We start from the raw sequence: 13,075 nt of genomic DNA, 5'->3' as shown, positions 1-13,075 counted from the left end.
GGGAGTTGGTGATGGACAGGGAGGCCTGGCGTGCTGTGATTCATGGGGTCGCGGAGAGTCGGACACGACTGAGCGACTGAACTGAACTGATATTTTAAAATCCTCTCCCTCTAGCTGAGATTTTGTCTGCCATTTTATGTGTCACTCAGTGAGATGTGTTAAAATTTCCCACTGTGGCTGTGGATTTGTCCATTATTTCTGTCAGTTTTTGCTTTGTATGCTGGCTTTAAGAGGCATACAAATTTAGAATTTGTATTACTATCTTCTTATTGCACTGAACCTGTTATCTTAAAGGAATTTCCCTTTTAAGGTGTAACTTTTCTTTTACCGATATGGTTATACCAGTTTTCTGAGGTTAATGTGAAAAGGTGTACATTTTGCAATTTTTTTTTTATTTTCTCATTTTCCTGATGATTAAATTTTGCATATGTCTCTTTTCAGGAGTATTTGATGAAAGGTCTCTTGTCCACTCCGTCTATCTTTCTGTTTGGAGTATTTCACCTGAATCTTTTAAAATAAAAATAGATATAATTTGGTCTACGTATATCATGTTACTGTATATTTATTTTTGCCTCTTCTAAGTTCCTTTTCTTTTCCTTTCCTTTGATATAGTCAATATTTTTTAACTATCAAATCATTACTTTGCATGGTTATCTAGTTAAACATTCTTTTGCTATTCTTGTAGTGTTCACCCTTCAGATTACAATGTACATTTTTGCCTTTTCACAATCTAATATTAGTTAATTAGTTCCCTGAAACTGCTCAGTTATGGGACTTTGAGACACTTTGATTCCATAAACTCCTTCCACATTTATTGTCATGCATTTTCACTCTCTATATATTTAAATCCCCGAAGGAAATTATTATCTTTGTGTTTTATAGTCAATACTCATTTAAATTTGCCTCCATATTCACAAATGTCATTTGGCTTTCTTTCCTGTACCTGTGCGGCTCGACCTGGGATATTTCTTCTGCCCAAGGAAGAGCCTATAATATTTCTTTTAGTTTGGATCTTTAGGTCACAAACTTTCTGAGTTTTTGTTATGTGTTGTTGAAATGAATGTCTTTTCTTTTAAGGATGTTTTTCCTTAAAGCATATTTTCTGTCCTATTAATATTGGTCTTTCTTTTAAAAATAGGTTTATTTATTTGTTTTTGGCTGTGCTGGGACTTGTTGCTGGGTGAGGGATTTCTCTGGTTGCAGTGAGCAAGGACTACTATCTAGTTGCAATGCACAGGATTCTCATTACGGTGGCTTCTCTTGTTGCACTCTTGTTGCCGAGCACAGGTTCTAGGGCACATGCGCTTCAGTAGTTTTGGCTCATAGGCTCTAAAACACAGGTTCAGTTTCTGTGGCACAGGGGCTAAGTTGTCCTGAGGCATGTGGAATCTTCCCAGACCAGGGATTGAATGTGTGTCCCCTGCACTGGCAGGTGGATTCTTAATCACTGAACCACAGAAGAAGTCCTCCTATTAATATTGTTATTCTAAGTTGATATCTTGATACTTTTGGAAACTTCTCAACCAAGTTCTCTTCAAATACCACTTCTCCACTGTTCACTTTTCTTCTCTATGGGGCTCGCATGAACCATGTGTTAGGTATACTCATTGTACCACCTTTAATTCTCTCTTTTTTGCGGGGAGGGTATTCTCCATATCTCTCCAGGTTCTATCTTGGATCTTTTCGTAAGACTTGCCTTTCATTTCTCTAATTCTTCCTTCAGGGAGGCAGATCACCTTTGACCCTTGAACCATCACACCAGGGTAGATTTCAGGGTAGGGTTTACTGTACTCATAGAGCAGAGAAGTGAGACTCGGGGATAAAAAGCCACTTGTTCTAGGTCACAACCTGAACCAAGTAGAACAGAGTCTAACATCACAGTTCAGTTCAGTTCAGTTCAGTTCAGTCGCTCAGTCGTGTCCGACTCTCCCCGACCCCATGAATCACAGCACGCCAGGCCTCCCTGTCCATCACCAACTCCCGGAGTTCACTCAAACTCATGTCCACAGAGTCGGTGATGCCATCCAGCCATCTCATTCTCGGTCGTCCTCTTCTCCTCCCGCCCCCAACCTTTCCCAGCATCAGAGTCTTTTCCAGTGAGTCAACTCGTCGCATGAGGTGGCCAAAATATTGGAGTTTCAGCTTTAGCATCAGTCCTTCCAATGAACACCCAGGACTGATCTCCTTTAGAATGGACTGGTTGGATCTCCCTGCAGTCCAAGGGACTCTCAAGAGTCTTCTCGAGCACCACAGTTCAAAAGCATCAATTCTTCGGCGATCAGCTTTCTTCAGAGTCCAACTCTCACATCCATACATGACCACAGGAAAAACCATAGCCTTGACTAGACGGACCTTTGTTGGCAAAGTAGTGTCTCTGCTTTTTAATATACTATCAAGGTTGGTCATAACTTTCCTTCCAAGGAGCAAGCGTCTTTTAATTTCATGGCTGCAATCAGCATCTGCAGTGATTTTCGAGCCCAAAAAAATAAAGTTTGACACTGTTTCCACTGTTTTTCCATCTATTTGCCATGAAGTGATGGGACCAGATGCCATGATCTTCGTTTTCTGAATGTTGAGCTTCAAGCCAACCTTTTCACTCTCCTCTTTCACTTTCATCAAGAGGCTTTTGAGTTCCTCTTCACTTTCTGCCATAAGGGTGGTGTCATCTGCATATCTGAGGTTATTGATATTTCTCCCGGCAATCTTGATTCCGGCTTGTGCTTCTTCCAGCCCAGCGTTCCTCATGATGTACTCTGCATAGAAGTTAAATAAGCAAGGTGACAATATACAGCCTTGACGTACTCCTTTTCCTATTTGGAACCAGTCTGTTGTTCCATGTCCAGTTCTAACTGTTGCTTCCTGACCTGCATACAGGTTTCTCAAGAGGCAGGTCAGGTGGTCTGGTATTCCCATCTCTTTCAGAATGTTCCACAGTTTATTGTGATCCACACAGTCAAAGGCTTTGGCATAGTCAATGAAGCAGAAATAGATGTTTTTCTGGAACTCTCTTGCTTTCTCCATGATCCAGCGGATGTTGGCAATTTGATCTCTGGTGCCTCTGCCTTTTCTAAAACCTGCTTGAGCATCTGGGAGTTCACGGTTCACATATTGCTGAAGCCTGGCTTGGAGAATTTTGAGCATGACGTTACTCGCTCAATTGTGCAATTATGCGGTAGTTTGAGCATTCCTTGGCATTGCCTTTCTTTGGGATTGGAATGAAGACTGACCTTTTCCAGTCCTGTGGCCACTGCTGAGTTTTCCAAAATTTGCTGGCATATTGAGTGCAGCACTTTCACAGCGTCATCTTTCAGGATTTGAAATAGCTCTACTGGAATTCCATCACCTCCACTAGCTTTGTTCATAGTGATGCTTTCTAAGGCCCGCTTGACTTCACATTCCAAGATGTCTGGTTCTAGGTCAGTGATCACGTTATCGTGACTATCTTGGTCGTGAAGATCTTTTTTGTACAGTTCTTCTGTGTATTCTTGCCACCTCCTCTTAATATCTTCTGCTTCTGTTAGGTCCATTCCATTTCTGTCCTTTATCGAGCCCATCTTTGCATGAAATGTTCCCTTGGAATCTCTAATTTTCTTGAAGAGATCTCTTGTTTTTCCTATTCTGTTGTTTTCCTCTATTTCTTTGCATTGATCGCTGAGGAAGGCTTTCTTATCTCTCCTTGCTATTCTTGGAACTCTGCACTCAGATGCTTATATCTTTCCTTTTCTCCTTTGCTTTTCGCTTCTCTTCTTTTCACAGCTATTTGTAAGGCCTCCTCAGACAGCCATTTTGCTTTTTTGCATTTCTTTTCCATGGGGATGGTCTTGGTCCCTGTCTCCTGTACAACGTCACGAACCTCCGTCCATAGTTCATCAGGCACTCTATCTATCAGATCTAGTCCCTTGAATCTATTTTTCACTTCCACTGTATAATCATAAGGGATTTGATTGAGGTCATATCTGAATGGTCTAGTGATTTTCCCTACTTTCTTCAATTTCAGTCTGAATTTGGCAATAAGGAGTTCATGATCTGAGCCACAGTCAGCTCCTGGTCTTGTTTTTGCTGACTGTATAGAGCTTCTCCATCTTTGGCTGCAAAGAATCTAATCAATCTGATTTCGGTGTTGACCATCTGGTGAGGTCCATGTGTAGAGTCTTCTCTTGTGTTGTTGGAAGAGGGTGTTTGCTATGACCAGTGCGTTCTCCTGACAAAACTGTATTAGCCTTTGCCCTGCTTCATTCCGTGCTCCAAGGCCAAATTTGCCTGTTACTCCAGGTGTTTCTTGACTTCCTACTTTTGCATTCCAGACTACACTCTAAATCTAGACCCTTTTCTTGGTGCCTGTGTTCTTGTCTGTGACTGCTCCCTACCTCTCATTTCCCGAAAAGTGGAGTCATGGTGAAGCCTCTCAGCCATTTTTTAGCTCTATGATACGTTTATGTTTAGATTATGAAGAATGATGTTTCTTCATTAGTCGTGATATCAGGACTGCTTCTGATCCTGGGACCACTGATATGTTGTTGTCAATTTTAGAGCACACTGATAAAGTGAACACTTTACGAAGAAGAGCACGAACCTGGGGTGTTTACCGAAGGCAGTACACCTATTGGTCTGAACAGGTCACTTTCCAGCAGCAGCAAGACAGAGATTCAAAAGAAAGTGATGCTCATATGGCCATCCAAGAAAGATAGTAAGTGACCAGTCACCATGGCTGACATGTACCAACCATTGAACAACAAAACCTTGCAGCTAAATATGTCATTCTTCTCTCCAACTGGCCAGAGTGAAAAATGATTGAATCAGGCTAATGTTTGAGCAATCTTTATTATAACTCTGGTATCATTTGGGAAAATGTAGAGAAGACTTTCCAAGCCTATATGGACCACTTTTTTCTCTCCACTTCCCCACAGTGCTCCCTATGCCATTCCATCCCATCACTGGAGAAGTGGTTTTCAGAGAAAAGACCAAATGCATGTTAACATGGAGACAAAACAAAAGCCTCCGGAGAGAAGAATGAAAACAAACGGACAGGATGAGACCTTGGGGAGCTGGTTCAAGATTATTGTGAGTATCCTGGCTAAATGAACCTAATATGTAGAAGATGACAGAGTCGTGCTGGATTTGTGTGGAGATGCTGGGAACTTTTCTGGGACAGTGGTGTTGGTAATCTGTCTTCCTATTACTAGGAGGTATCTTCTTAGATCATCTAAGGGCAGGTTCAGAGAAGCAGTATGAAGGAAACAGACTGGCTGCAAGGAGGAGCATGGGAGAGGTTGACTAAAAGCAAAGACGGAAACCTACTGCCAGGGAGATGGAGCGCTTCATACCAGATCACGCAGTTTGGCTTGAGCTGGGTGTGGGAGGAGGTTGAGTCTCTGGGGTCCTTGTCAGAGTGACAGGCCAGGTATACCTCGTGTGGATCTCCTGGAACTTTATAAAAGGAAGTACATGTGAAACATATTAAGTCAGTTTTTTTTTTTTTCAGGAAGAGTATTTGAATGCAAAGAAAGTGTATATAGAAAATCCTTGTCTCATACCAAAGTTAGTGATAACAGATATTGTCTTATCTTAAGACATTTTTTAAAACCTGGAAAATGACCCTAAAGCAAGACCCAGTTGTGTCTTACCTTAATCTTGGATTCCATTGTATCCGTTCTCTTTCCCATTTATTCTCTGATTCCTAGATTCCCTTTGGTATAAAATATGATCAGAAGTGGCTGCTGAATTTGATTCAGAAGAAGTGCAGTGTCCCCTTCACTGCATTCGAAGTAAGACAGGACATGGAGGTGATGAGAAGAAATGGGGTAGATTGCAGGCCCAGAGAAATGGCACTGGTCTCATATTCTGTTTCTCCTGTCACTCTCCCTACAGTTTCACTATGAGAAAATGCAGGCCCAGTTCTTTGTGGAGGATGCCAACATTGCCTGCGCATTGAAGAATGTCAACGGCAAGATTTTCAATGAGGTTAATGAAAAGGTGTGTGTCAAGGGCTGACTAAGGGCAAGAGGGCAGGAGAGCAGCATGGTCTCGCTTGATCCCATGCACAGATTTCCTGGAGCTTACCCAGCCCCTCTTGTGTTCTCTACAGATACTTATCTTGGTTGAGCCCTGTGAGTCACCCCAGTCTGTGCAGAAGGCACTGACATCTGAAAAGCTGGAGCAGACAAAGGTAATGCAGACTCAACACAAGCTGTGCCCTCACAGCCAGACCCACCTTTTACCCCGTTCACTCTCAGACTCAAGCTCACTGAACCCCATCCCTAACTCTGCAGCTCACCGTGAACAAACCATACGATGCCTTCCAGCAAGCTCTTGACATCCAGAGACCCCACTTTGGCCCTAGTATGGCTACAGTAGTAACTGCAGGGCAGGTGAAGGTAGAGGGTCTGTCTGGGTAGAGCACTCGGAGATAATATCATGGGGAGGGCTTGGTGCTGGAGGTGTTCCAGCTGGCAACGTCTCAGCCTGTGTTTCCCTCCTTCTGGTTTCCTGGAGACTTGATAGCGTGTGATATTGGAACGACGTGGAACCGTAGAAATAGCATGGCTGCTTCCCTGCACATCCATCCAGGGATCAGGCCCATGGTGAGGACCTAGGCCCAATGTTGGGACTGATGGTGAGGGAGGGAGACATCGGGTAGAAGAGGCAGCTATGTCTCAGGTATTGCCTTTGGGGTCTTCACTCTTTTTCCTCATCATAGCTTTCATCTTTGTACTTGAGCAACAAGAAACCCTACTTGGTGCATAGCCTGTCCACCATTATGGAGAATGCTCCCACCACCGAGAAGTTGAATCTGTCCAACACTGAGGTGAGGTGGGGCACCCAGATCCTCCTTTGAAAGGAATGTGGGAGGCCTTATGGGTGGCGACAGACAAAGGAAAGTGGATTTGTAGGGAAAGGAAGGGTGTGGGTGCAGAGCCATCTGGTCCATGTGGGTGTTCCCTGTAATTCCAGGTGAAGGCTGCAGGGGAGATGGACAGTGGTCAGCAACTGGAACCAGAAGGGATGTGTACAGACAGAAATACTGTGTGCACCATCCTCCGTGATAAGTCAACCAACATGAGGTCTTCCTCTGCCTTGGCTCTCTCATCTCTCCCCTCCTCCCTCCGCTCCCTTTCTGTCTTTATTCCCCTCCCTATCTCCTGAGCCCCACCTCAATCACCTCCCTGCCATAGCACCTGGTCATCCCTGAGGTGTGTCCTGACTTGACAGCATGCTGGACTCCAAGTGAGGTAGCAAAGCCCCGGGCTCCCATCCTTCCATATCTTCTTTTCTCTCCAGCCTTCACTGGGCCTTGGAGGAAGGAAGGAAGGGATGGAGGGGAGTAAAGCCTGCAGACTGGATTTGAAGTGCTGGTCCCTGTGGCACTGAAGAAGGGAGTCAGAACAGTCTGGCTGGGAGCTACCCAAGGGAAAGGAGATGGAGGAGGGGGTTCAAGCAAGGGGTGGAGGGGACAGTCTCCCTCTTGGTCAGTCCATGGAGTGGTGACCAGGGCCCTTGAACGCTAGGATACTGGGGTGTGAGGGTGCTGTGATTACTGTAAGTGACTTGCTCCTATGATGAGGGTCACGTCCATAGTTTCACTGACATTTTTCTTTTGTCTTTATTTTGGCAGCACCCTCCTGGAGTTGTTCCCCAGGTTGCTAAGCTTGGTAAGTGCATTCCTTGATCAGACTCCTCTAACTAGCACTGACAGTGCCCTCAAACTACTCGGAAACCCGTTAGGCCCTGTCCAAGTTCCGTTTTTTAGCCTGACCCTTAAATGGCCTGGGGGAGGAGGGTGTACCATTCTCTGTGGGAACCTGAAAAGGCTCTGGATCTTCAGCCATGTTCTCCACAGGCTTCGGGGACCCATGGTGATGACAGAACATGTAGTCCTGCCTCTGGCACTTCCAGGGACACTTTCTTCCATGACCTCTGACCCCACCCCATCCTGGGCCCATCCTTTTCCCCGATCATCCAGCACCACATCCTGGACTGTACTGCTGACTTCCTCTTCCCTCCCATAGGGTGGCCAGGAGACACTCTCAGATTCTGTGTGTGCTATTGAAGCCCCCAAGTGCTTACCAATGTGCAAGGTGAGCACAGAGGACCCAGCAGGGTTCTAGGTGGTACAGGAGGGTGTGTCAGCCCTTGTCCTGAGGACTGTTTTAATTCCAGGGAAGTTTCTTTGGATCTGATCAGGTGAACAGTCAAGTCCTGCAATTCCTGAAGCAGTAAGTACCCCTGGGAATCTGAACAAGGGGAGGGCCAGGACAGGGGAGGCCACCCAAGCTCAGGTCTGCTGCTTATGGGAGTTTTCAAGTCTTCTTTGAGCTTCAGACCACAGAGAGAGACTCTCCTCACTGCTTCCCTCAGTTATTACTTGATCCATGACTATGGAGATCGCCAGGGACTGCTGGATTTTTATCACGAGGAGGCCTGCTTCTTCCTAATCATTCCATCCAACCCTAAGGACCCAGACCCGTGAGTGTCACAGCCCAGACCCTTCCGCAAAGCCGTATGGTTCCCCAACAGATGAAGGCCAGATCCTGCTGACACCTATGCTGGCTGCACACCTATGCACCACCCAAGTTTTTCTCTGTATCTCCTAGAAGCAGCGTGTGCCCGTACTTCCAGGACAACAGGAATGCGGAGAAGCTCAAAAACCCCAGTGAGTGTGTGGTGGGAAAGCTGGGCGGGAAGGGCAGTGAGGGGGCCGATCATAGGGTCCAGGGCGTGGCTGCCCTGACCTTCCCTTTCTTCCCCTCCCCCACAGACCTGCATATCCAGATACTGAAACACACAAAACGTGACATTGTGCATGCCCTCTGTGCATTGCCCAAAACTCAGCATGACTTCAGCTCCTTCATGGTGGACATGCATTTCCAGACGGTGAGCACCTGCTCCTCGCTTGGTGGTGAGGGGCAGGATGGCGCAGGTGGGAAAGAGGATGAGGGGTGACTGAGTACCTGGTCTCTTCCTTATTAGGAATCCACGTTCTCCTTCTCTGTCAGTGGGGTGTTCAAGGAAGGTGAGTGTGTGTAGCCCGCTCCCCACAGATGCTGCACTGCTCTTTCACCTGGTCAGGCTCACTCCCACCAGAACTCTTCCCTCCAGATTCCCTCCCCTCCACAGCCCTCAGTCTTCCCACAGACAACCCAGGTCTGAACTGCGTCCACCCTGGGCATTGGGGACACAGGCTGTGGAGTTTGGTGGCTCCCATGCCAGATCCTTACGCTGAGAACCTGGGCTGCTACTTAACTACTTAACCTCACAGTTTCCTCATAATATCCATCTCTTCGGCAACTGAGAAAAATGCGTCCCATGAACTTGTGAAGTGGTTGTCATGGGGACATGTCACTGGGAGCGGACATCTCCTACATGCCCTCCCCGTTCCTGACACCCAGGCTCCCCAAGTGAACAGCTGTCCCCTCAGCATGAGTGTCAAGTCAGACCCTGACTCGGGAATGATGTGGGAGCCTGTAAACACGTGGGGCTCTAAGGGGGTACTCTTGCTTATTGTTTGTTGTTTGCTGTTGAAGTGGAAGGAAGTTCTCAGGGCTGTGTGCGTGCCTTCACCCGGACCTTCATCACTGCTCCCACCAGCTCTTCCAGGTGAGAGGCATGTTGTGGGCGGGATGGCCCATCCAGCCTGGGCTCAGGGCCCTGGGCATGTGGTGACACATTTCTTGGGCTGACTCAGGATTGCGGAAAGCCGGCAGGGAGATCCAAGGACCAGTCTAGCCTAGAGGTTAGGAAGAGCATGGGCTCTGGAATCGGCACATGGGTTCTCTCCTTGACCCAGTGCTCACTCTCTGTGTGACCTTGGTCAAGTCACATGGTCTGTCTGTGACTCTGGCTTCTTCTGAAAATGGGGATCGGACTGTACACTCCTGTACTGCAGTGTACTGGGTTACTGTTCAGGGTAAATGTGAAGTTGTCCCTGGGTTGGGGATCAGCCTGTCCATTGAGTGAAGCTGGGGAGACAATCTCTCTGAAGGTGAGCTCTGTGCGAGGGGCAGAGGAACCAGTCAAGGAGCCTGGGGACAGACACAGGAGGGTATGGAAGGGATCTGCTTGCTGAGTGTTGGTGGGAGCAGTCAGGATTGGGGTGCAGGTGGTCCATCCATAAATTGTCCTCGTGTGCATTTTTCCTCCAGTCTTTGTATAGTGAATGACGAGCTGTTTGTGAGGGAAGCCAGTCCCAGTGAAGCTCAGCGTCTGCATTCTCCATCCCAGTGTCAGCCGCCTTCATGGTCATCCTCTCCCCCGAGTAGCAGGTAACGGTGCGGGCTTTCTCCATCCAGTGTGGAATCACCTCCAGTCGTCTCAGAAGTGACTGCTGGGTTTGCATGGAGTTGGGAGGGAACTGGGAGGAGTGGAGGAGTAATTAATGGGAACTTGAAGGTACATTGTTTTCCTTGTTTATTTCAGTTATTTTTACCCTGAACATTTCATTTTTAGTACATAAGAAGCTACTCGTTGTTTTGAGCAGGCTTGAATCATTTTTATGAGTTTAATGAACCTTCTCCCTGTGTTAATGGACAGTTGGGTGTTCAGGTGTGTTTATCATGATACACTCTGCATGAGGTTCATTTCAGTGTATAATACACAGTATATGTGGAAGAGAAAAATAATTGTTCCACAACATAATACCCTAAGATAACCCTTCTGTTTTTTATCGCCATTGTATCTTCCTGAAAGTTTGCTTATGTAGGTATATACATATTGGTGCTTGTATATAAATATATATTTATCTACAGAAAATGAGATCTCATCATGAGAGAGAGAAAAGGAAACCACACGTGATACGAAGACAGAGAGAGGCTTGTGGCTGAATGGGGACCTGAAACTTGAGCAAGATTAAAAGTTAATGTGAAGCCATCTCATTTTTTACCCTTAAATTTGCCCATACACTTATTTTGCTTTATAACCTCTTATTTCTAGTGCCGAGTTAAGAGACATCTCAAATGGAATATTACAAATTGTGAGCCCAATAAATATTGAGTTATTAGTGAATGAAAGAATTGTATTTTAGTAAAATGGTAGTACTTTTTAGTTTTTTGTCCCACATGGAGGCAGCAGATATTGGAAATTCTGGTGTGACACGGCTGGATGTTGCATGATCTGATACCCCCTGCAGTGTTGAATGCGAGACAGGTCCAGAATATTCCTATCAGTGTATTAACATAAGGAGCAGTCCAGGAGCAGCAGTTAGGAACACCACAGCTTACTGCCCTGTTGCCATCTCTCACTGAAATCACCAGGTGAGTCAAAGGCAAGCCTGTCTTCCCAGTGTGGGGACTGGATTAAGGTTTGTTCCGAGGCATGATGTTGGGCGGCTCTTAGGAGATTCTTAGTCTCCCAAGAGACTAGAGGTTCTTCTCTCTTTAGAAGTTCCAACTCCAGCCATATCAGAGAGTCACTTGCTTCCTTTCTAATTATATCTACCGTATCATTAAGGAGAACTGTGAGAAATGACTTTACACAGTGCCTGCCTTAACCCCAGGCTTTCTCACTCACCCCTCAGGACAGCTCTGTGTTGAGTCCCATTTCACAGATGACAGAGCTCCTCCTCTTATAGTTTCTATCACCTTCCAGATAAGTGGGATCTTGGGGTGAGGTTCTGTCCCTTGCCCTCTCTGGAGGACAATGGAGCGGCCTCCCTTTTAGACTGTGGGCTGGAGCAGTGGTCACGTTGCTCACCCATGATAAAACAGGCTCAAGGGGTACTCCCTCAAAAGCCCCTATTGATGAATATGATGCTGCACGTACATGTGCACATGTATTCATTACCTAAGAAAAGAATTCAGTGTTCAGTTTCATGAGGAGAGGAATTAGAATTAAAATGAATTGCCAGCATATCTCCGTGTGTGTGTGTGTGGGTGTGTCACTGGGCTGTGTATAGGAAATGTATAAGGTCATTGCTTATAAAAACAGTATGTTGGGTAAATACATGGAGATGACATACCTCTGAGAGAAAGACATTTCCTTCTTTACCTCAGGGTCCCCCTTCCCTAGTGTGCAGGACAACTTTTGAGGACTGAGGAAAATAGGATATCATTTGCATGTGGAAGCCCTTTAAGAATCAAGTCTGGAAGGTTCCACAGGGAGACCTTTTCAGATATCCAGAAGGAAAGAGCAGGGAGATGGCAATGGAAGGGCAGCTATGGTGGCCTTCAGTGGAGCAGGAGCTGATCAGAGCAGAGTGCTTCAGTTGGGCACCTCCCTGGTAGCCCCCACGTCACCACTGTCTGCAGCTGAGAACCAGGAATGCTATTGGGTAAGAATCTTGCCGGGGTCATTAGAGGATGGGCACAGGGCCAGTCACCCAGGGAGAGCCCAATGCTTGTCTGCATCCCTCACCTCCATTCTGTCTTCACTTCCTACCTACTCCACTCTCAGTTGGGTTCATCCCTAACTTCTTGCTAATTACCACCTCTCCCATTCATATTTTGGCTGAGTAGTAAGAAAATAATAATACACATAAAACTGAAAACAAATTGCCACAAAAATGATAAAAGATACCAAGCACACATATTAGATAAATTACTAATTTATCCAGTTACCTCAGTCAGCACATAATGGTTCACAGCATCAAATCCTGGTCTTCTGACTGAAAAGGCTGTGCCCATAGCCTCTGTTTCTATAGTGAGTGTACTTCTGTGTTAAGACAGAGGCCAAGACAGGTAAGGGACTCAGCCCAGGTCCTGTGGTCAGTTGATGACTCCGGAACTGGACATTTGTTTGATGACTTCTGTCTGGCTGACCTGTGCCTATTCTCTGCTCTCCTGTACTAATCCTTCCTTGGGGGTTCAATGAGAAATTACTTCTGGTCAAACTAGAATTTGAAAAAGGACACCAGAAAGTGTGAGGAAATAGGAAGTGATGAGATGGAACCAAAGTTTACTTTCTGATGCCTCATTTCCAGATAGTTTTTCAAATTTTCTATTTAATAGCACATAGGAGACAAGGTTCCCAGGTGGCACTGGTGGTAAAGAACCCACCTTCCAGTGCAGGTAGACATAAGAAACTCGGGTTTGATCCCTGGGTCGGGAAGATCCCCTGGAGAAGGAAATGGCAACCCACCCAGTAT

General features: G+C 46.0%; 1 protein-coding gene across 1 annotated transcript; it reads left to right on the top strand.

Moving 5' to 3' along the window:
• The first annotated feature begins 4,540 nt into the window (after positions 1-4,540).
• LOC129534941 (nuclear RNA export factor 3-like) lies at positions 4,541-11,832 on the top strand. Its single transcript, XM_055393475.2, has 19 exons — positions 4,541-4,687; positions 4,908-5,061; positions 5,682-5,765; positions 5,869-5,973; positions 6,086-6,166; positions 6,270-6,339; positions 6,493-6,581; positions 6,698-6,805; positions 6,952-7,061; positions 7,613-7,649; positions 8,007-8,075; positions 8,158-8,213; positions 8,356-8,463; positions 8,592-8,650; positions 8,756-8,871; positions 8,968-9,010; positions 9,522-9,594; positions 10,140-10,259; positions 10,743-11,832. Exons 1-19 carry the CDS (start codon positions 4,668-4,670, stop codon positions 10,747-10,749), a joined length of 1,509 nt encoding a protein of 502 aa, XP_055249450.1. The 5' UTR covers positions 4,541-4,667; the 3' UTR covers positions 10,750-11,832.
• The last annotated feature ends 1,243 nt before the right edge of the window (positions 11,833-13,075 follow it).

The sequence above is a fragment of the Moschus berezovskii genome, chromosome X (genome assembly GCF_049115385.1).
Source record: "Moschus berezovskii isolate FMDL1 chromosome X, NW_MosBer_1.0, whole genome shotgun sequence".
Classification (NCBI taxonomy): Eukaryota; Metazoa; Chordata; class Mammalia; order Artiodactyla; family Moschidae; genus Moschus; species Moschus berezovskii.
The sequence above is the reverse complement of the archived record's forward strand: the minus strand, read 5'-3'. Positions and strand labels throughout refer to the sequence as shown.

Excerpts from the sequence above, each read along its gene's own strand:
- LOC129534941 (XM_055393475.2), top strand. The coding sequence starts at position 4,668 with ATGGCCATCCAAGAAAGATA. Across the intron at positions 7,062-7,612 it reads GATAAGTCAACCAACATGAG|CACCCTCCTGGAGTTGTTCC; the intron begins GTCTTCCTCTGC and ends TTATTTTGGCAG. Across the intron at positions 8,651-8,755 it reads GGAGAAGCTCAAAAACCCCA|ACCTGCATATCCAGATACTG; the intron begins GTGAGTGTGTGG and ends CCTCCCCCACAG.